At 43.6% G+C, this 22,253-nt stretch overlaps 1 protein-coding gene across 3 annotated transcripts in view; it reads left to right on the plus strand.

The window, feature by feature from the left end:
- The first annotated feature begins 1,098 nt into the window (after positions 1-1,098).
- The window catches only part of LOC148018824 (mitochondrial import receptor subunit TOM40-1-like), a 47,645-nt gene continuing 26,490 nt past the window's right edge, over positions 1,099-22,253 (plus strand). For 2 of the 3 annotated variants that reach the window (XM_087701608.1, XM_087701609.1), the window contains exons 1-3: positions 1,099-1,333; positions 1,464-1,526; positions 1,618-1,916. In XM_087701608.1, coding sequence (XP_087557734.1) covers positions 1,670-1,916 — 247 coding nt within the window. In that variant the 5' untranslated portion in view covers positions 1,099-1,333; positions 1,464-1,526; positions 1,618-1,669. Of the gene's footprint in view, positions 1,334-1,463; positions 1,539-1,617; positions 1,917-22,253 lie in introns of all 3 variants that reach the window. The other variant, XM_087701610.1, reaches the window with a different exon arrangement.

Consider the following 22,253-nt stretch of genomic DNA (forward strand, 5'->3'; position numbering starts at 1 on the left):
AAACGGTGATCTAAATAGATCCAAGGTGAAGAACTTAGAGCTTGTTGAATGAAATTTGACTCGACAAATGGATAATAATGGTTTTGAGAGGGCCTCCTTTTTATAGCCTACGAAGGTGATTGGTTGGCTTGACAAACGTACCATATTATGAACCTTTGCTAGCCAATTAGGAAGTATTCCCTCAAACCCAAAATAGCGGCCCTTGATAACTCCACACCTTGCAACTTGATGTTTTGTGCCTTGAGTTGCTATAAGTCTAGCTGCTCCATCTAACCTGTAGGCTAGGCCCACACATGTCACCTTTTTTACAATCTAGTCACATAGACCTCATCTAACACACAAGTCATGGCTAGACTAATGTCTCGACTCACACATGGCATCTCCTCGTATGGGGGCCTTACAACTATTGCACTATGAACTATTGTTGGTTGCACCTTACGGGGATGAGGCATTGAGCATATCTAACACCACATGGTATGGTAAACATCACGAGCTCATGTAAGAGAGCCACCTCATACCCTACCTATGCCAATGAGTGCTTGTGATCGCCATCCCCTCTCCAATAGGTTAAGGGCTCATGATCTGTTGTTGCAGAAGCTCACAATATAGATAGAATTTGAGAATTAAGGATTCATAAGTGGATAAATATTTAACACTAGCTTGTAGGAGTGGGGGATGAGACAAGACTCACCTTCCCCTAGCCTCCGTGTGGTTGGTGCAATCCCCATCCCCCATTGCAACAGGAAAAGTAGATGACTCAAGAAGTTTTTGATAGCCTCTATATTGGAAATGAGGCTCTTTCTCTTTGCAATTACGGGAAGGGGTTTACTTGCCCCTATGTCATGCCTCCCTTACATTTGTCAAAAACATCAGCAACCCCATATGGAGTGGCTCCCTTGCAAAAACTCATGATGTTATTGTGATCACAATGTGGGAATTTGTATGAAACTTATTGGGCGAGGGCTTACAAATGATGAACCCGGATTTTATTACACATTTCCCACAAATATTTCAGCCTTAATGGGCGGATCATATTTTTGCACGTGCTTTACAAAATATCGAAGGAAGGGTTTTAGCTTTTGGAGGGGGGCAGTTGGGGTTTTAGACTTTAGTTGCATCGAACAAAACAAGGCTCAGTCGAGCAAACAAAGCACAAAACGAATGAAAATTAGAGACTGGGAGACGGCGCCCGCCCCCTACTTCCGAGCAACAACGAGCTGTGCCTGTTGTTCGGGGCTAGGGTTTGCAGCCGTCATCGCCTGCTGCCCGGCACTAGGGTTTCTGCACAGCCATCGTCCTCTCAGTCTCAGAGCTTGCCGTTGATACTTCCCAGGTAAATTTCGGCCTTGCATCTCACCTTTCATGTTGTTGCCTATCATTTGCTCTTCATTTTTGTCTCTTCGCTTTACTTTCGGTGTTTTATCTCAGCGTTGTCTATGATGTTGAGCCTGTTCCATGTGCAGGACCTCGAGATTCCGTGACCTTGCGTAGGTTTTCCTCTTTAAGCGGTCCCTTCCCTCCTTTCGGTACCTGCCATTGTAACTACATTGCTTGTTCGCATAAATTATAAGCCCCTTTTGTGGTAATTCGCCTGAGTTTGGCCATCGTTTCCTTCAGCGAGGAATGATCTGAAGCTTCGTTGCCTCATCATTTGCGATTCACCAACATTATGGGAGGATCGGTCAGTCATGATGCAACACCGGCACCGGGACCAGCACCAGTACCAGCACCAGCACCAGGACAAGCACCAGCACCAGCACCAGGACCGTCCCCTCCCCTCCCTACAAGTCCCCCAGTTCCTCCTCTTCAAGGGTCAGCATTGGACGTGGAGACAGAAAAGAAAGACAATGAGAAAGTGGATTGGTTGAATCTTCCCTGTCCGATAAGCTATGATGAAATTCAGCGAGAAGCAATCAGTAAGTTAGTTATGTAATTGTATTGGCTGCATTCTTGTTTCTAAAATGCTACTGGCTCGTTTCCTTTTTCACAATGTACTTTATGATGCAACATGTTATTCATATGCGATGCAACATGTTATTCATATGACATTCCATTATTTCATTACTGAATAAGCATTCCAAGCAGGAGTAAGCTCTTGCCTAGTTAAAGAGTATTCTATAGTAATGATGCTGTAGGAAATGAGAGCTATGGAGGAGTGCCACTGAAGAACTTTCTTACTTGATTGATAAATACAAGAGACCTTAGAGGTGCAATGCTTATCAAGTGCCAACCACTAAACAAAAGTGACACAAACATGACATTCTCAAGTAGATGAGGTATGTAGATCATACAAATATACATTTATGCCATGCCACAAGGGGTGATTCTCTTGGTTTTTGTTGTAAGAATGTTCAATATGCTCGAATCATCTAGATCAAGACTCCAATAGATGGATGGTCATTCTTTGGGTGCACCTCCACTTTCAAACCATTGCTGTCAATAATTAAAGAGTTCCTCTTCTCTATGTTCTCAAGCTTGAGCATGAGCACTATTTCTTTGGTTGCCTCCTTTGTTGACACGCGAGGCATTGATAGTAGGTATGTTGGTCTCCATCTTCCTACATATAGCCGTTGCATTCTTTCTAATTGAAAAACGCTAGTTTGATGCATGTTACATCTGGTTACTACTATAAATATACAATCATGATAATTAATCCATTACTTAACTTCACCCAATGAATGTGATGGGATTTGGTATATCACCAATATGTCATACATGGGAGCAAGGAAAGCTCTCATGTTTGATATGCCATAATGCAAGCTTCATACTCTCTCCTTTACAACTATTTTATGCGTGGATTGGGATGCTTTATCTATCTAATATATACTTGGTGGTGTGTAACTAGGTAGTTTGATCTACTAGTTTTGATGCGTAAAGCTCTGTAGTTATGAACAAGCCAAAACCTTTGAATAGGTGATGTTATTCTAGTGCTTTTCTTTTTGCAGCTGCCTTATTGGTTTATTTGCCTTAAATCTCAAGAGGTAAGATAAGGATTTGATTGGGCCAATCACCACTCTCTAAACTTAGCACAGGATACATGCACGCTATTGTAGCCTAAGCACCCTAAATTTGTCTATTGTAAGTTTGAGGAAATGGTCTCTCTAAGCAAATATCATGGTGGGTGGGGCAAGGGAAAGAGAGGAGAGGGAGATGGCCTATGAAACAAATGAACGAACATGGATTCTTAAGTTTTCAATACCACCTAGTCACTATCTCGTATGCATTGAGTGTAAAATCTTGATCTTATGGGTATGATAGGATGTAATATCCCATACCTTTTATATCTAAGGTGCTTTGTTGTAGCTTTTGTATTCTTATCTCTATGGCTTCATGATGATGTGATTGGCTTTAGCCTTTGAGCAATCTTTGTCTAGTATAAATAAGGAGGTTTGTGTCTCAGTATTCTTGATCTCTTGATGGTCCTAATAGTTGAGGCTCTCTTAATTATTGAGCCCTTTATGAGAGGATTCTCTTCTTACTCTCTCCATGGCAATGCTTGTATAGCTTTTCCTCCTTAGACATTGGTGCTAGATTGCTCGCCTTAGTCTCAAGGTATGTGATGATGTAATGTTTTGGCAAATAATAAAACTTAAAATGGAGGATATATGCTCATATGTATAACATGGTTTGATAACCTTTTTGAGCATTCAATTCCTCAAGTCTTTGCCACATTACTTATGCAGAATTCAGCTTCTCAATGTGAAAGAGTAAGTTGTTTGACATTGAGAGCTCAATGGTAGAGCATGTAAGGCTTAAGCTCGTCCAAATCATCCCGCTTTTCTTGTTCCATAGTCGCTGGTCTTATTCCCTTTGCTTTGATGGGCTTTACTTGTTTCTTTTGCACCAAGACATTGTAGCATTGTTTTTGCCATATTGCAAAATTGTGTGCATCCTCAAGCTTCTTGATGTGCAAAAGGTTGTTGTTGTCACTGTTTTCAGCCATGATTTGCAGCACTAAATTGACTCAAACGTCAGTAAATGCAAGCCCAAATGTTACACAGATGACCATGGTACATTGCAAGTACCAACCAGCATGGAAGATCAAGAAATTGCAGAAATTTCAGATCTGCAAATTGATTTCCAAAATTAGAGAATATCTGTTACAACACTCCACAAGTGTTGGGGGTAAAGGTGCCTTCGTCTAGCCACCCGTGTATTACTACACTGACAATATCCGCCATTGCACACTGCAGGTGGCGGGCGCTCGTCACAGTCACTTATTCTTTATTCTTTTAGTGACAGTTTGAATAAAGGAAAGCTCGACCACACATTGTGGTTGTTGGGGTTTCCACTTTGAGTTTTACTCTCTCTCTCTTGCTCTTGCTCTCCATCCGCCATAGCTCTCCCCGCCAAGCTTCTTTCTCCTGGGTTTCACTTCCCTTTCAAATGGTATCGGAGCAAAGGCATTGGAGCTTGCTCGTCATTCTCTTCAGCCCAGATTTGAAGGGCTTCAACTCGAGCTTCAATGGCAGCCATGACACCTTCATTTGCAGGTATGTTTTGATCTCCCGCCTCCTCCTCGAGCTTCAGGACTTCCATTGGCACCTTCCAAGGTTGCATCGAGGCCCCTCGATATTGTCAAGTGCTCTCGAGCACTGTTGAAGACCCCCTAGTCCCCAGGAACAGCTAGTGCAAAATGCGGCGCATTTTTAGGGGGTTGGGCTGACCTGCTCCTGGCATTTACCGACTCTTCATCGGCTTCCCGGCACTCTTGGCAACCTTCCCGATCATTGTTGGATTCCTCGGCATTAGTGCTTGGCTCTCGGTGATCGATTCGAGTGCTTCCCCCTTCAGCCCTTACTGTATACACAATCCCAGGACTGTCAAAACAGGGGAGTACTTGACATTTACTGTTTGGTGCTTCTTGGCATTGCCCGGTTGATGCCTATTGATACTCGGATGTTATGGGATGCTATGTCTATGCTTTGGGACTGATTTGGAGCAGGTTTGGACACCAATTGAGCTTCATTTAACAGTAAATATGCTGCTGTAATACAGTGGGCTGAAGCTCATTTACTTGGTGTATGTATTGGTTCTTGGATATGGGGTGCTCACTGGAGGTTTGAATGATCATACCGATGTATTTGGTGATTGTCAAATGCTTCTTCTTGGTTCCGGAATGCTTTTGAGCTTGGATTAGGCTCCGACTTGGTCGTCCTTCACTGGCATTTGGCTTCAGTTGGCATGTTTTGGACTGGTCTATGCCTATTGTCACTGCTTGACATTTAGGCTTCTTGCATTTATACTTTGGTCGGATATGAATGCCATTTGGTTTGCCCATACTTGATAGTTACTTGGAGCTTCGTCTTTAGATGTATTTGAGCATTTTGGACCTGTTGGGCATTACATTTGGTTGACAATTATATGCTCTTTGAATGCTTTTAGGCTTATGCTTTACGGGTCTGAGATAGCTTGGGATTTATGCTCTGGATGTATACTACTAGGATTTCTCATGTCTGATGCTATGCATTCGATGTATTAGAGCGTTGCTTGCTCTCTTTACATCTGACTTTACTTTCAGCGGGAGTCTCTTGGTATATTCGGATGTACACAGTCTTACACTTCAGCTTGAGCTTGTGGAACAGTTACATGCATTTGCTCCCTCGAGAGCTTTATGTCTGCAGTTTGTCTGTAGTGGGCTGATTTGATACGCCTATTGGGACATGCACCTATCTTTGTCATAGGTTTGTTAGTTTTGTATGCATCTTGGATGGTTATGCATTGAGCTTCTTGCTCTATCAGTTGTGCTTGTGCTTGGTCTCTTCTCTTACCTCGAGACCCATTACATGCATGATTTCTAGACCTATGAGATGTCTCTTGTCTGACATGTTATTGGTTTGACAATTCTTGGTACCTTTTTGCTCCTTGACACTTACTATTGGATGTATCTTGCTACCTGGCAGTTGCAGTAATATATGTATCAGTGATTCCTTCATTTTGGGACAGTTTTACATATTGCTGTCATTTATTACAGCAAGCTGAAATCTGCAGATTTCGAGCACTTCTATTAGGATAATGCTTACTATTTGATGTTATCTTGGTCATATTTGGTGGACAGGTGCTTCTCTTGGTGATATCCACTTTTTCAGCTAGTTTTAGCAGTGGCTTCAGTGCATTTTTTGCTAATTACAACAACTTGTAATTTTGTCTTTTTGCTTTGATTTGGGACAGTATAGCTGGTCATTTGAAAGACACAGCTCTCTTTAACACTGCCAAGTTGGATGGTACCAACTATGGGTATTGGAAGTCTCGGATATAACAGGTTTTGGTACAAAAATTGCAGATTAAACCCTTGCATTTCAAGGGTGTTAAACCCGAGTATACGGATGATGATGTTTGGATGGAAGTTGACAAGCTATGCAAGTCTACCATTATCTTGTCACTCTTAGAAGAGGTTCATCATAATGTTGTTGAAGATGAGAATCAAAGTAGATGTCTTACAGGTTTCTGAGATACATTCTATGTATGCGCAGTGTTGGCTTTTGGATTTGGGTGTGTTATTTCATGTGACACCCTATAGAGATTGGTTTCATACCTATTGTACTATCTTTGGTTCTGTGCATCTTGGTGATGATAGGTCTCTTGACATTGTGGGCATTCGAGATGTTAGGCTGTAGCTTCTTTCTGACAGTTTCTTTGTTTTGCATGATGTACACTATGTATCTGCGTTGACTCGCAGCCTTATGTTAGTTGGATAGCTTGATGATGCAAGGTATTTTGTGTCTTTTGGAGACTTTGCATGATTGATTACTCGTGGCAGGCTTGTGCTTGCAAAAGGTGCCAAGTTGGCAGCCTCTATTCCTTGTATCTGGAGCTCATTGAATCGTGTTTTGTCTGTGGGTTCTATCTTCCATGTATTCCTCTGGCATGCTCGTTTGGGACATGTCTCTTAAAGGAATGAAAATACTCCGTGCTTTGCAGTATCTTTCGCCTTTTGACTCTTTGCATTTTGATTCTTGTGATCATTGTTTGTATGGCAGACAGACTAGAAATACGCATAAAAAGTTTGGTAAGAAACATATGGGTGAGCCCTTGGCTCTTGTACACTCAGATGTATGTGGGTCCATGCGCTGTCAGTCACTCGGTGGGGCAAAATACTTTGTTACTTTCATAGATGATTACTTACGTAAGGTTTGGGCTTATCCCATAAAGAGAAAATCCGATGTCTTAGACACATTTCAGCGTTGGCTTGCATTGGCAGAGAACAAGTTTGAGAAAAGGCTAAAATGCCTACGGTTAGATAATGCGGGTATGTATTACGTGCTTTTGAGCAATTTTGTGATGAGCGGGGTATTAAGCGTCAATTGATTGTCCCTTACACCCCTCCCCAGAATAGTATGGTTGAACGCATGAATAGGACCATTCAAGAAAGAATCAGTAGCATGCTTAGCCAGGCTAGCTTACCGCAGCACATGTAGGCTGAGACAGTTACTACTGCAGTGCATTTCATTAACAGGTCGCCTAGCAGTGGCATTGACTTTCAGGTTGCAAAGGAGGTATGGACAGGCAAGCCCCCTCTCTTATGATCATTTGCGTGTCTTTGGATGTGAGGCATTCTGCTATATGTCCAAGGAGAAACGCAATTAGCTGGATCCTAAAATTGTCAAGTGCATTTTCATTGGCTATGGAGATACAGGAGAGATGGGCTACCGACTATGGAATCCATAGGTGCGGAAAGTGATCCGTAGCCATGATGTCATCTTTCATGAGGACAAAATGCATATGCAACCTGAGAAAGTGGTTGAGGTACGTATAGTTATCTTTCAGGAGGAGCCACTTGCTCCTGTTCAACCTGCTCCACGGCCAACTAGATAGCGTGTAGCATCACCTGATGCTCATGGCCCATATGTTAGACAGGATGTTGGTCAGGCAGCAGAGCCTGGGTTGAGAGGTTCTACTAGAGATAGACGACCTCCTAACCGTTTTACTCCCTCTATGGATTATGTACTGGTTACAGATGCAGGAGAGTCTCTTACTTATGATGAGGCTATGCACAGGGGTGATTGTGACTCTTGGGACAGGGCTATGTGTCTGAGCTTGACTCATTGCATAAGAATCAGACTTGGGATTTGGTTTCCTTACCTCAGGGTAAGAAGGCTTTGCCATGCAAGTGGGTGTACAAGCTGAAAAGTATCCCTGGACATCCCAAGCCAGCATACAAGGCTCGATTGGTTCTAAGGGTTTTAAGCAGGAACATGGTGTTGATTTTGATGAAGTCTTTTCTCCTGTAGTCAAGATGACCATCCTACGCTTAGTCTTGGCCTTGGTTGCACAGCTTGAGCTGGACTTATACCAGATGGATGTCAAGACAACTTTTTTACATGGGAACTTGCATGATGAGATTTACATGGAGCAGCCTAAGGGCTTTGTAGACCCTGGCAGGAAACACCTAATGTGCAAGCTAAAGAAGAGTCTATATGGCTTGAAGCAGGCATCTAGGGAATGATACCATAAGTTTAATGCATTCATGCAGTCACAGGGCTACAGTCGCAGTGCTATGGATTCGTGCTTGTACACAAAGAAAGCCCATGACGATTCTTTACTAATTTTGGTACTCTATGTGGATGTCATGCTTTTAGCAGGGACAGCTTATGAGGAGCTAGATGCTCTTAAGGCTCAGCTCAAGAAGAGCTTTGAGATGAAAGATTTGGGACATGCCTCTCATATACTTGGTATGCGTATTACGGGCAATAGATCTCAGGGACTCCTCTATCTGTCATAGAGGGAGTACATTCATAAAGTCCTTGAGCACTTCCGCCTGCAGGATGTTAAGCCTATTGGCTGTCCATTACCTTTTCATGTGAAGGTTTCACAGGCTGATTGTCCACAGATAGATGAGCAGAGGGCCAAGATGGCTAAGCTTCCCTATGCATCTCAGCCATGGGCAGTTTTATGTATGCCATGATAGCCACCTGTCTAGATATAGCTTTTGTAGTTGGGGTTGTGGCACGCTATATAGCTACTCCTGGCAAGAAACATTGGGATGCCGTGAAGGGTATCATGAGGTACTTGAAGGGCACAGCAGATATGCCTTTGCTATGGCAGCTAGGATACATGAGTCGTGGGTTACATTGACTCTGATTATGCAGGACATGTAGATAGTAGGAAGTCCACTTCTGGCTATGTGTTCACTTATGTTGGAGGGGCTATCTCTTGGATGCCCATGGCGCAGAAGTGTACAACTCTTTCTACTACAGAGACTGAGTACATTGCAACCATAGAGGCTTGCAAGGAGGCTATCTGGTTAGGCCGTTTGATTGCAGACCTTGGTATGACAGATTCTATGTCTATACTGCATTCGGATTCTATGAGTGCCATTCAGCTGGCCAAGAATCCTGTCTTCCATGCAAAGATGAAACATATTGAGGTGAGGCATTACTTCATTCGCGAGGTCATTGAGGACAGGTCTGTTGACCTTGTGAAGATTCCGATAGAGCAGAATCTTGCAGACTTGCTCATGAAGAGCCTCACTACCAAGCGCTTTGCCTTCCTCCGGAGATTGATGGGCATTGGATGAGATGACGTCTTTTTCCTCATCATCTTGTACATGTGCACATGTTGTACTGTCTTTTCTTTTTTCTCTCTTACTGGGGCAGATTTGCCTTTAAGTGGGAGGTTGTTGGGGGTAAAGGTGCCTCCGTCTAGCCGCCCGTGTATTACTACATTGACAGCACTCGCCACTGCACACTGTAGGTGGCGGGCGCCCATTATAGTCACTTATTCTTTATTCTTTTAGTGACAGTTTGACTAAAGGAAGGCTCGGCCACACATTTGTGGTTGTTGGAGTTTCCACTTTGAGTTTCACTCTCTCTCTTGCTCTTGCTCTCTATCCGCCATAGCTCTCACTGCCAAGCTTCTTTCTCCTGGGTTTCACTTCCCTTTCAACAAGCAATTACAGCCACATTCAGAGGCTAAGGCACCAATTGCATGTGAAATCCCTAATATTTTGCTGCAGTTTTTGTTTCAAATGTATTCTCGGGCATAATTTTCACGATTGCGGTTAAAAGCCCCAAATTTTCAAAGGCAAATCCGCCCAAATTGCATCAATGCATGTATCCAAGTGCATAAATCAGGCAATTCTTGCACAATTTGAAGAAATTTTGCAAAAGCCCCAATTTTCTCAAGTTCGCTTTGCCCAAATTTTAGTGTGTTTAATTCAGAAAACCTTTGAAATTTTGAAAAATAATGAAAAATTTGTCCCGTTAACTTGATTGGATTGCTACTTGCAGTTTGAGTTGTTTGACGAATTGACACAGTTTGATGGATTGTCTGACGTAGCTTGACAAATTGTCTTGATGTAGTCTTGACACAACTCTGACGACTGTCCACACAGTTCCAACAACCTAAGCTCTGATACTAGTTTATTAGTGAAGTGCACGAGGATCGAGACACGCGATATTGTGGTTCGCACGACGAGTGAGTGCAGAGTGTACACACACACACACACACACACACACACACACACACACACACACACACACACAGACCTGGCTCCCCCTTGACCTAGCGACGTGCTTCTTGTCCTGTGCGCTGCGGGAGATCGCCTTCAGACCAGCGTAGGATTTGTCCTGCCCTTGACGTCGATGTCGAGCCCTCCCTTCGGTGTTTCGTTTTGTTAATCTACCTGTCGACGGTTTGTGCTCCTGTTTGCGTTGACTCCTAGACCTATGCCGTCGCCTGTTCGTTGCACCATCGTCGCTTGTTCACTGCACCCCCTTCGGCTGTTCGCTGCACCCCCGTTGACGTCTAGTTGTGTGCCCGACTCTTTTGTCAGGCAGTCTCTTCGTCGCTGCTCACGTGCTACACACCTGGCCGCTTTGACATGCTCCGCCAGCTATCCAGTTAACCGGTACACCTCAGCTGTTGCCCCGTCAGCCATCCGTGCTGCGTCTGCTGCCTGTGGGTGCCTGCAAAGTGCATGTTGCTATGCCGAGAGAGAGAGAGAGAGCGAGACATAATCGGGGAGCACGCGACTGCGACTTTGCACAGATCACAGAGCTGACCTGCCCCTGTACAGCGAGCGAGAGAGAGAGAGAGAGAGAGAGAGAGAGAGAGAGAGAGAGAGAGAGAGAGAGAGAGAGAGAGAGAGAGAGAGAGAGAGAGAGAGAGAGAAGAGAAGCATGGCTGGTCTAGATATGGCTTTTATCGACCAAACGGTGGCAACCCTTGGTCCGGATTCTGATACAGAGAAACCAGAGGATATGGTTCCTTGTACAGAGGAGATGCCTCCTGGTCCTGACTTCCAGCCTGTGGCAAACGCTCCAAGCATACTTCAGAAGAGACAATGGGTCATTGGGAACGTTCTTATGCTCAGGTTGCCTCTGATTCTGTGGATTCTCAGGATGTTGACTGGGAGCATTTGCTGGAGTTTGCCAACACTCTGCTTGGCGATTATATCCAACATAATCATGAAGCTTTTTCTGACTCTGGAATTGAAGATGTTTTGGAAGCCACGGTGGACTCGAAGAATGTCTTGCGCTCATTTTCGGTGTTTTATGACCGTGCTGTTATACTCTTCTTCACTGGCGGGATCCTGGTGCTTTCCCATATTCGCCAGTGGTTGCACAATCTACTACAAGGGGAGTGTGTTGAGGAGATTTTTGTTGGGCCCCGAGGCTTCTATGAGGTGCTGTTGAAATCTGAGAAGCATCGTGTTGATCTCCTGTCTAAACTGCCATTGTTCTTTGATCGCTACTTGGTCCATGTTGTGCCATGGCGCTCTATGGCAGACTTTCAGCGCCTGCTTCAACGTGAATGCCCAGTGTGGGTTGAAGTGGAAAATTGCCCGACTGTCTATTGGCCACTATTAAAGGATGCCATGGCCGTTTTGGGAACTGTTTTGGTACCCCCGAGCTTAAGGGCCATGAATTGTAACCGTTTGTGTATGTTATGGGACAGTGCGAGAAAAAGGCCTGCGTGGCTGTCTTAATTGCTCTTGTATGCATCCTTTGCACTTTCGTTTAAAATGGGGCAACTTTGCAGGACATTGCTTTTCGTGTGGAAAATTGGGGCATTTTATGGCCGAATGCCCAGAGAAGCAACCGTCTTCAGATGATGAGCATGTTGTGCTGCCCATGGAAGATATGATGCTTGAAGCTCTGTCACAGGATGCAACCGAGCCACCTAAAGTTTTGGATAAAGGTAAACAACATGTTTCGGGTTTGGATTCCTGTGGCAATGATTGGGTAGAGGCACGACCCAAAAAAGGTAAAAGGTTTGATGCTGGCCTGGCGGATACTGGGCCTAATGCTTCACAAGATTCCATGTGCACGTATATGTGCAGGAAAGAAATGTTGTCTTTAGAGCACACTGCTCATACTATGGTTTCTTCTGATCCCCGTAATCAGTCTACTAGGAAAGTATATACAGACGGTCCAAAGGGTCCACTTGCTAAGTTGGCTTTTGATACTAGAGGTAATGTGATTACCCCATGGGATCGTCGTTATCCCCATTCCATCCCCAAGACAGTGGATATTCCGTCTACTTGTAAAGCTGGCCGTTAGAACTCTTTTGCCGTATTAGCTGATTTTTTGGATGAGGGTGTCCTTGACATTCTAGCAGAAAAGGTTAAATCGAGGCAAGCTGTGCCTCGTTCCTGATTCTCTATTTGAATACACATGAAGATAGTCACGTGGAATGTGCGAGGCATTTGTTCTCGCCATAAGCAACATGCCATGTGGACTATATTGCATGAGAATCAGTGGGATGTCTTGTGTGCTGTTGAGCACAAGAGTCACGGTGAAGCAGGAAAAGTTGTGGATTGCCATGGGTTTCGCTTGTTTTATGCAGGGACACATGCCATGCATTATTCTGGTGTGCTTATGATTGCACATGAGAAATATCAGCCTGTTCTTATTAAAAATGATGTACATGGCCGCTTTGTGGTAATTGAAGTTTTATTTGAAGGAGAGATCTTATGGTTGTTGGGCCTCTATGCTCCGAATGACCCTGTATCCCGCCGGGATCTTTGGAATACTTTGCAGACCTCCTTGTCACTTGGCAGATGGGGTTTTTGGATGGGGGATTTTAATATGTGTGTTGATTTTTCACAGTCCACATCAGAGCATTCGGTCATGGACGCTTCGGAAAGTCGTGTGTGGAATGCGTTTGGTCTTGCTGTACTTAAGCAAGATCTCTAGTCTTGGCTACACCCTTCTTCTATAGGGTTTACTTTCCATTCGGCGCAATATGCAACTACATGGTCGCAGTTGGACCGCATGTACATCATGCAGGATGATGATTTTATTCCTGAGATGCTGGAAATGAAAGTGTTGCAGCAATATGCCTTGTTGGACCATTTCCCGCTACAGCTTGAGATACTTGCACAACCCATTGCACCTTTTATGCAATTGCTGGATAGACTCCCTTTGCGTTTCAACTTGTCTTATTTGAAGCATTCAATCTTTCAGGGCTATATGCAGCAATTGATTGATAGATTTTTATTGGACTTTGCCTCTGAGGGCAATGCTTCTTTTGAACGATTGCTCTCTAATGTGCAGCGGGTTGCTCGGCAGTATGGGATCCATCATGCCTCTCTTTGTCGGCGGCGTCGACAAGCAGCGGAGGACTTACTGGCATTGGTTTGTTATTTGCTGGTGGACACTCCAGATGATGTATTTCTGCCGTCACTGGCGATGCATTTGGCTGATCTTGTTAAAGAGTTTTAGTTGAAATATTATCACAGGCCATATTGCAAAATTTGATTGAGAATTTGCGAGATAGTGCTTGTCAGACTCATAAGTTCTTTCGCGCTCTACATGCATCTCCTGCTCGAGAAAATATGACTAGACTTCAGGATTCAGAAGGTCGAACTATTGTCAATATGTGCAGAAATTATTTTCTAGATTTTCTTGGTTCTTCTCCTTCACCTTCTGACTAGGTTATGCATGCACGCTCAGTCTTCTATGATCTGGTCCGCTATCAGGTTTCACTTGATATGCAAACTACTTTGGAGACAGATATTTGTGAGGAGGACGTTATGGATGTTTTGTTACACCTGCCCAACGATAAAAGTCCCGGTTGGGATGGTCTCACCAATGAATTCTTTGAGAGTTCTGCCACCCAATTGGTGAAACCATTGATGATTATGTTTTAGCAGGTTTGGGAAACAGGGTTCATGCCTTCCTCATGGAAAGAAGGTCTGATCAAATTGCTTCCAAAAGTTCCTTCGCCGTCAATGTTGCAGCATTGGAGATCAATTTCTTTGATGGGTTTGATGTATAAAATCTTTTCCAAAGTGTTGGCGAATCGGCTCCACAAGCATCTTTTGGCCATTGTGCATCCTTTTCAATATGGTTTCATTAAGGGCCAAAACATTCTGCATAATATCTTAAATGTGCAAATGGCTATTGACTATGCAGGGCGCTCTAGTCAGGAAGTGGTATTGATTCAATTGGATTTGGAAAAGGCTTTTGATTATTTAGACTGGTCTTTCATTGCAGAACTTATGTCTACTATGGGCTTTGGAACTCGGATGTCTCGCTTGATCTACACCATTAGTGCTGCGGCTTCTTCGCGAGTTATGCTAAATGGTGGTGTTACAGAGCCATTTGTCCTTGCACGCTCTGTGAGACAGGGTTGCCCTTTGAGTCCTCTCTTCTTTGCCCTTGCGACTCATCCGGTTCTTTCGATGTTATCTTCTATGGCAGCTTCTACTCAGTTGGCTGGATTGTCTCTTTCTTTTGGACAGCACTTCATTACTCAATCTTTGGCCTGATGACAGCTTTATGATTTTGCGTGCGGACAAGGACAATCTTCGCAAGGTATTAGATGTTTGGACGCTCTTTGGTCATGCTTCTGGTCTTCGTATCAATGCTTTCAAATCAGCCATTCTCAGTTGCACGGAGTTCGATTTACAGTCGTTGGGCTGGCAGGGATAGGTTGTTTCCCGTGGCTCCATTGTTAGGCATCTTGGGTACCCTTTGGGGGTTGATGTTCGGCCAAAGCAACTACTAGAGTGGATTTCACAGAAACTGGTAGCTAAGTTTTTGTATTGGAAGTCGCAAGCTTGGCCCTTCCATGTTCGCCTCAAAGTGGTTCACACAATTATGTTGTCAATGCTCACATATTTCTTGCCATTGCTGCCTTGGACTACTACTACTTTGAATGCTCTTACTCGGCCCATTCGTTTCATGTTATGGAAGAAGGATTCCTTGCATGCAGGCATTTCATGGATTTCTTGGTCGCATACATGTACCTCCAAACGCATGGGTGGTGGGGCTATTTCGGATGTTGAAACTCATATGCTGGCACTTCGTTGGTCTCTTTTTCGTGCCGTGTGCGTGGATCATCATCCATGGGCCGTTATAGCCCGTTATTTTCTTGAGGACCACGGGCTTCTGCATGGTAATACACAAATTCGGAGCTCCTGGTGGCATGTTCTTAATGCAGACTCTCGGTTTTCTAGTCCCTCCTCATCCTTGCTTGTTCATTTGGTCTGCTCCTGGAAATTGGTTCTCCAGAAGGCGCGTTGGCATCCAGCGGAGGACCGCTTAGATACTAACTCTTTTCAACTGGAATTGTTGGCAGCCTCACGATTACTTTCGTGGGAAGGCAAACATGAGCTCAGACCAAAATTTAACCGCATGGCACGTTTGGGCTTGACTTCAGTTGTTGCAGACGCTACCTTGCCAGTCGTAATGTCTTGATATCGTTTCGTACAGCCAGGAAGCTTTTCAGAATCCCTCGTGGATACCGTGACTTATGGGACCAGCTTTTGTTAGTGCTCCAGAGCAGGCAACCCTTTCCTGCCCTTGCTTTGTATCGTCCTTGGCAGGATTGGGACCTTGCAGGTCGGTTGAATTTGGAAAAAGCCTTAGCTAACCAGGTGTATCATCTTGTGATTAAAGATCATCAATGGCTGGTTACTAAAGCTAATACTATATGGGGATTGCGGAAATCTCAGTCATGGTGGAAGGCAACTGTGATGGAGGGCTGGTTGAACAAGACACCTTTCAAATGCAAGGTCTTTCTTTGGAGGGTGATGATTGGTGGTCTTCATCTTGCCTCGGCCCTTTCCAAGCGTCGAATCTCTAACGGCAATTGTTTCTTCTGCATCACTACTGTGGAATCGGCCCGTCATCGATTTATTTCTTGCCCTCTCGCTAAGAATATCTGGTTGCTCTTGTCAGCGGTTTGGCGAGCTGTGGTTGGTTTCTCCCTAAGCCCTTTTGATTGGGTTTTTGTACGGCCAAAATACCCCACACCGGCACAGTTGCATATGAAGATCTTGTTCCACTTTCTTAGATACTAGGGATGCTGGCACAATTGGACCACTCGGAATGCCTTTCTTTTTGATTTGGCCTCTAATGTTCCGGGACATATTGCGAGGCTTAAAGGTCTCTTGCATTGGCAGATAGATCTTATTCGGCACTTTGACTTGCTCCCTCGGGAGGACTTACTTCCTTGGCATATGGCAATTTCCTCTGCGTCTTTGCAATGGCTTTTGTAACTCTTTTGTGGTTTCGTACTGAGATTTTACACACGATGGCTTAGAGCCATCGTGTATCTTGTAATCATGTAAACCTGTACCTTTTTTCGTAATTAATACAATTACCTTTTACGAAAAGAGAGAGAGAGAGAGAAAGAGCACAAGACTTGATGTGGGTATAATCTCCAAGTACCACTTTAGGTTTTTGATTTATATATATATAGTACATGTGTAAGGGTGTGTGCACACCCGAGCATTGTAAAAGGCATAGTGACCTTTCATTCCCAACACTTTCTTTTCTTGTGTGCCAAGATATGCTCAGGTACCAAAATCTCATCCAACTCCTCAACCTTAGACTAAATTTCAGCAGATATGTCCTTTGACACATCACCATGTAAAGGCCTTAACAAAGTGACATGAAAGGTATTGTGTATCCGCCAATATGGAGGTAATTTCAGCCTATATGCCACATTGTTGACCCTTTTCAACACTTGGAAGGGCCCATGGTATCTCATGCTTAACTTTCGATACAATCTCTCTTGTCTATTGTTATCTAGTCTGGTTAGGATACTAGCAAATACTCCTCCCACCATGTCTCGTGGTTTGAAACATAGCACCTCAAAAGATCTAACATTGTGGAATTTTCTTCCTCAGTCTGACCATCTATTTATGGATGTAAGGTTTGATGAGAATTTCAGCGTGGTACCTATATTTTCAAACAACCCCTTTCAAAATAAACAGGTCATCTGAGGGTCTCCATCATTGACGATTGGCTCTGGCATACCATGATACTTAAAGATATGTTGTAGAAACAAGCATGCCATATGATCAGCCTTTGTTTTCTTCTTCATTGGAATGAAATGGCATGTTTACGAAACCCGCAAATGATAGTCTACATTATTCCCTGTTGGTGTCTTAGGAAATTCAAAATTAAAGTGTAGTGCAATGCTCTGCTAAGGCCCATCAAGAATGAGAAAGGGTTGCAACAAGCTTGGTATCTTTTTCCTATCATGCTTTACCTTTTGATATACGATGCATGTCTTAATAAACTACTCTACATCATGCCTCAGAGCTGGCCAATAAAAGAAATGCTCCACTGCCTTGACTGTGGCATCGATATCTCTATGTCTTGCATATGGAGGAGTATAACTTTTAATGATAAATCTAGGCCTCAATTTCTTCGTGACACCAATCCTCCATGCATCATAAAAAATCCATCTCTTAGCACAAAGTGCTCATGCCTTTGGCCATTGCACAATTGATCATAAACATTAGTAAAGTCCGAATCGACAACATATTGCTCTTTCATAGTATCCAACTCAGTGTGATAAACCATGCTAATAGCTGAAATTTGTGGCTTATGTGAGAGTGCATCGCCACAACATTCTTTTTATTATCAATATGTACAATCTAAAAATGAAACATAGAGAGAAAATTCGCCCATCTCGTATGCTTCTCTGACAACTTTGTTTGCGTTAGAAAGTACCTCCAAGTTCGATGAATGTCTGCATTGTAACATTACCCCCCAACAAATAATGTTTCCACGTAGCCAAGAGCTCTTTTTCATAGACATGCAAATTTTTCTTTACCGAGTGGAGAGCTCGGCTCTCATAGACTCAACACAACCATCTTGCGTAAGAAGAACCCCAATGCTGTTACTACATGCATCACGCTAAATGACGAATGATTTCCTTAGATCGGGCAACACAAGCACATGATCTGAAGTCATCTTTTTCTTTAACTTTTCAAATGCTAAAATTTTCATTGCTATCCATCTAAATGGCACATTCTTTTTCATGTAAAGCATGCAATGGAGATGTAATTTCAACAAATCCGCATACATACTTCTTGTAGTAAGAACACAAACTTAAAAAAGCAGTGAATCTCATGTATATTGCTTAAAGGTGGCCATGATCGCATTGTCTTAACCTTTGTAGGGTCCATGTGAATACCATCAACTGATACAGTATGTTCCAAAAAGTGGATTTCATACAAAAAGAATTTACTTTTCTTGTCATTGATAACCAACCTATGCTTATAGAGATCATTAAACACAATATCCAAGTGCTTTCTATACTTTATCTCATTCTTTGAGTAGACAAGCATGTCATCAAAGAGAGTGCCCACAAATCCTCTACATGGCTTGAAATGTGGTCCATCATTTGATTAAGTGGTAGGAGCATTCGTAAGTCCAAAAGGCATGACAAGAAACTCATATAATTCAAAAAATGTCCTAAAAGCTTTCTTTGGCACATCCTTCGGTGTCATGCGTATTGGATGATACCCACTTTTCAAATCTATGCGGATGAATATAGTTGCCTCGTGCAATCTATCCAAAATATCATTGATTTGAGGGATAAAAAATTGATTCTTTATTGTGATCTTATTCAGAGCACAGTAATCAATGCACATACATCATGAACCATCCTTTTTCAGCACCAAAAGGATTGGAGAATGAAAAGGAGACGAGTTGGGTTGAATCAATCCTTTTTCTAACAGCTATTCACTTGACTAATAATCTCCTTTTGTTGTGTTGCATTGACTCTATAGCGTGGCTTATTAGATGGGCTACTTCCAGGGATAAGTTCTATGCCATGATCTTCAGGTCGTTTAGGTGGTAGTTGCCCTCGAAGTGACTAAGAGAAGCAACGCGCATACATTTTCAGAAATGACATGCGATTCTCCTCTAACTTAGATATATTTTCAACATTCTCACTGTCATCTTTATCCTTAGTAAAATCAAGTTTGTTGAAAGATGATTTTTCATTAAATTAGAAATGGTAGTTGTAGATACAATAGGGATAGATTCCCCTTTCAACTTTATACCAAGTGTGAGTGTCTTTTCCTTATGTTGAATAGTGATCTCTTTTGCACGAGAATCAATCACTGCATGCATACGGTGACACCATGCCATTCCAAACAATACATCCCAACCCTCAAGTGGAGCAACGAAGAAGGATTCTTCGTTGTCCCAAATATCTCTGCATATGCAACCGAAGCTTTTCAATGAGTGGTGTTATATATGCTCTACATGGCCTTTACATGCCATTCCAACTTTCCCCATGGGTTCCATCTCATCCTCTCTAATGCCTAGATAGATTGCCATGTCAACAGAGATGAAGTTGGCTCGTACACCATTAGCAAAGAAAATCAATGTATATTGATCCCTAATTTTGGCGCATGCTTTGTATAACTCAGTAGCATCATGATTGGACTGATCATTAATAATATCAAACACCAATCCCACTGATGTTTTGGGCTTCTTTGCCTTAGGATCTCCTTGTTTTTTTGATTTTTCAGCTTGTTGCCTAATTGGGACAGTCCCTTGCAATGTGACTCTCTTGCTCACAAATAAGGCATTTATTTGCAGCCATCAATTCCTTGCATTGTGCCAATGTTTTCGAGCCCTTTCTTTGCTGTTTTGACCTCTTTTCATGCTGATTTTCAGATTTGTCTCTTTTCTTAGCCTCAAAATAACTTTTTATTCGGCTTCTCCCCACTCTCTAGGAAGCCTGAATCCTTTCCATACAGCAAATTATTTGCTGTAGTAGCAATCTCTATGAGCTGAGACATGCTAGACACAGTGGATTCAATGCAAAAACCCTTGATTCCTTTGGGCAATTCACAAACATATTTTTCCACTTGCTCATGAAGGGGTACGGGGCAGTAAGTAGTGATGGGCAGCAATGCATCCGAAAACTTTTTATTATATTGCTCTAAATTCTTACATTCCTTAGCATTCAGTTTATTTCAAGTTGTCATGATGTCCACCTCAAAGATACTTGTCAACCAATTCGATGCAAACATTCACTTTAATTGTATCCATGTTGACAGTGCTCGACTTTGCATCAAACGAGTGGACCATCATTGCAATGCATTCCCCTTGAAGAAAGTGGTTGCCTTTCGAATCTTTGAAGATTTGGTGAAGTTCCCCCTTGAATAGGCTACATCAAACTACTAAATGAAAGCCAAAGCTTTCAGCCTATCTTTCAGTTGTCATACATTGGCTGTTACAAAGAGGCAGCATTCATTGAATTTACATCAAAACCAACACCAAATGGAGCATTTGCATAATCGATACTCATTCCTTGAATCCCATAAGCAGTCGAGGGTGTAGATGCATTACCAAACATGCTACTTTGTGCCCTAAGCATCAAGTCAATGCTGCTATACATGGGGTTTTGCATATTTGCAGCCATAATCGAATACACTGGGCCTTCCATACCATGCATTGGTTGCTGCATACCACAAGGATTTGTGCCATACACTCATATGTAGTGCCTATCCAACCATAGCATGAAAAATGGTGCTACTATCAAAGTATTCTAGTTGCCCAATCATAGCATGCATGCCCAGTTGTCCAAAATGCATTGGATTGGCACTTCCATGATGGCCTTGCATTTGCCTTTCTTGCCTCGTAGGTACTAATTGTTTTACTTCCATAGCATCTTTGGGAGCTTGCCCTTGTTGTTCTTCGGAGCATTCAAAAGTTGGGTGAACTGAGGATCCTTTGCTAATTTAGCAAAGAGATTTGTTACTGTCCTCTCATCCAATTCTTAGACTCGTCAACATATTTCTCTTTACTTTGCTAGTCATCTTCATTATGCCTTGTGTTAGCCTGCTCTTTATCATTCTCAGTCTGTCATCTCTTGGTTGTGAGCTTCTGTCAGAGTCTGACAGGAGACAGAGGAGCTCTGTTAGTCTTTTAGTGGCTGTCCTTGTCAGTCTGCAGCCTTTGGGAGTCACACAGCCCATACTGGGCTGTTATTGTGCAGTCGGCCCAGTTTACTGGGCAGGTCAGCCAGATCTGGCCAAAGTCGGCCAGATCTGGCTGGTCGGCCAGATTTGGCAGGTCGGCCAGTTTTCTGGCCTGGGGGCTATATATAGCAGCCCCCCCAGTCATTCCAGCAGTGTGCTCTGCAGGTTCAGCACTGCCTCCGTCATCTCCGTCTCCGGCATTGGTGCTGCCATTGCTTCTAGTCTGTCCTGGTCCCCTCACTGACGCTCCGGGCTGCGTGCAGGGACTGCTCTGTCCATTTCAGTGTATTCAGCATTCATCTCAGTCAGTGCAGACTTTCTTCCTTCATTCTCTGCTTTCTCTCTCCTCTCCTCTGTGTTCGTGTTCTTCTTCCGTTGCGCACTCTCACATGGTATCAGAGCCTGATTGAGAGCACGGAGGACATACCCTCAGGAGTGAGATACCCTACTGCTGCTGCCAACTGATCAACAACTGCCAGGCGACTTCTACAGGAGGCCTTTCAGCCTGCGTTTTGCTGCCCACGCTGTCTGCAGAGGCTGCCACGTCATCCAGCGACGCAGAAACCTTGCGTTTTCCACCAGGCTGTCCCTCCTTCTGCTGGGCGACCTCGCTACAGGCTGCGTTTTCCTGTTCTGCTGGTCGCTACCACTCCAGGCGGCACATTTCCTGCTGGCGACTTCTGTCCGGGCTGTTTCCTGGTGCTGGTGGTCTCTTTTCTGGTGCTCGACATCAGTTATCTTTGCGTTTTGCAGATCCAGGTGTTAGTAGGCATTCTCTGCCTGCGTCTTGGTGGTTGGTGACCACATTGCTGGTCATATTTCGACATCGGCACAACTTTCTTTGGTATTTTGCAGATTGGAAGATGTCTTACCAGTTTTCAAGCTTTGATGACTCAGAGGATGAACTTCTTTCTCATCATTCCTCTGAGCGGAGGCGGGATTATCGTGAGGTTCGACGTCGGGAAGAACCTCCTCACACTCGTCCTTCTTCAGTCCATGCATCTCAGAGGGTTCCATCTACCGCGAAGGTTTCTTCCGTGAAGACTGCTTCAGATGTGCGGATGCC

This window comes from Lygodium microphyllum, chromosome 20, assembly GCF_053477565.2.
Source record: "Lygodium microphyllum isolate KBCC chromosome 20, Lygodium_microphyllum_v1.1.10, whole genome shotgun sequence".
Lineage (NCBI taxonomy): Eukaryota > Viridiplantae > Streptophyta > Polypodiopsida > Schizaeales > Lygodiaceae > Lygodium > Lygodium microphyllum.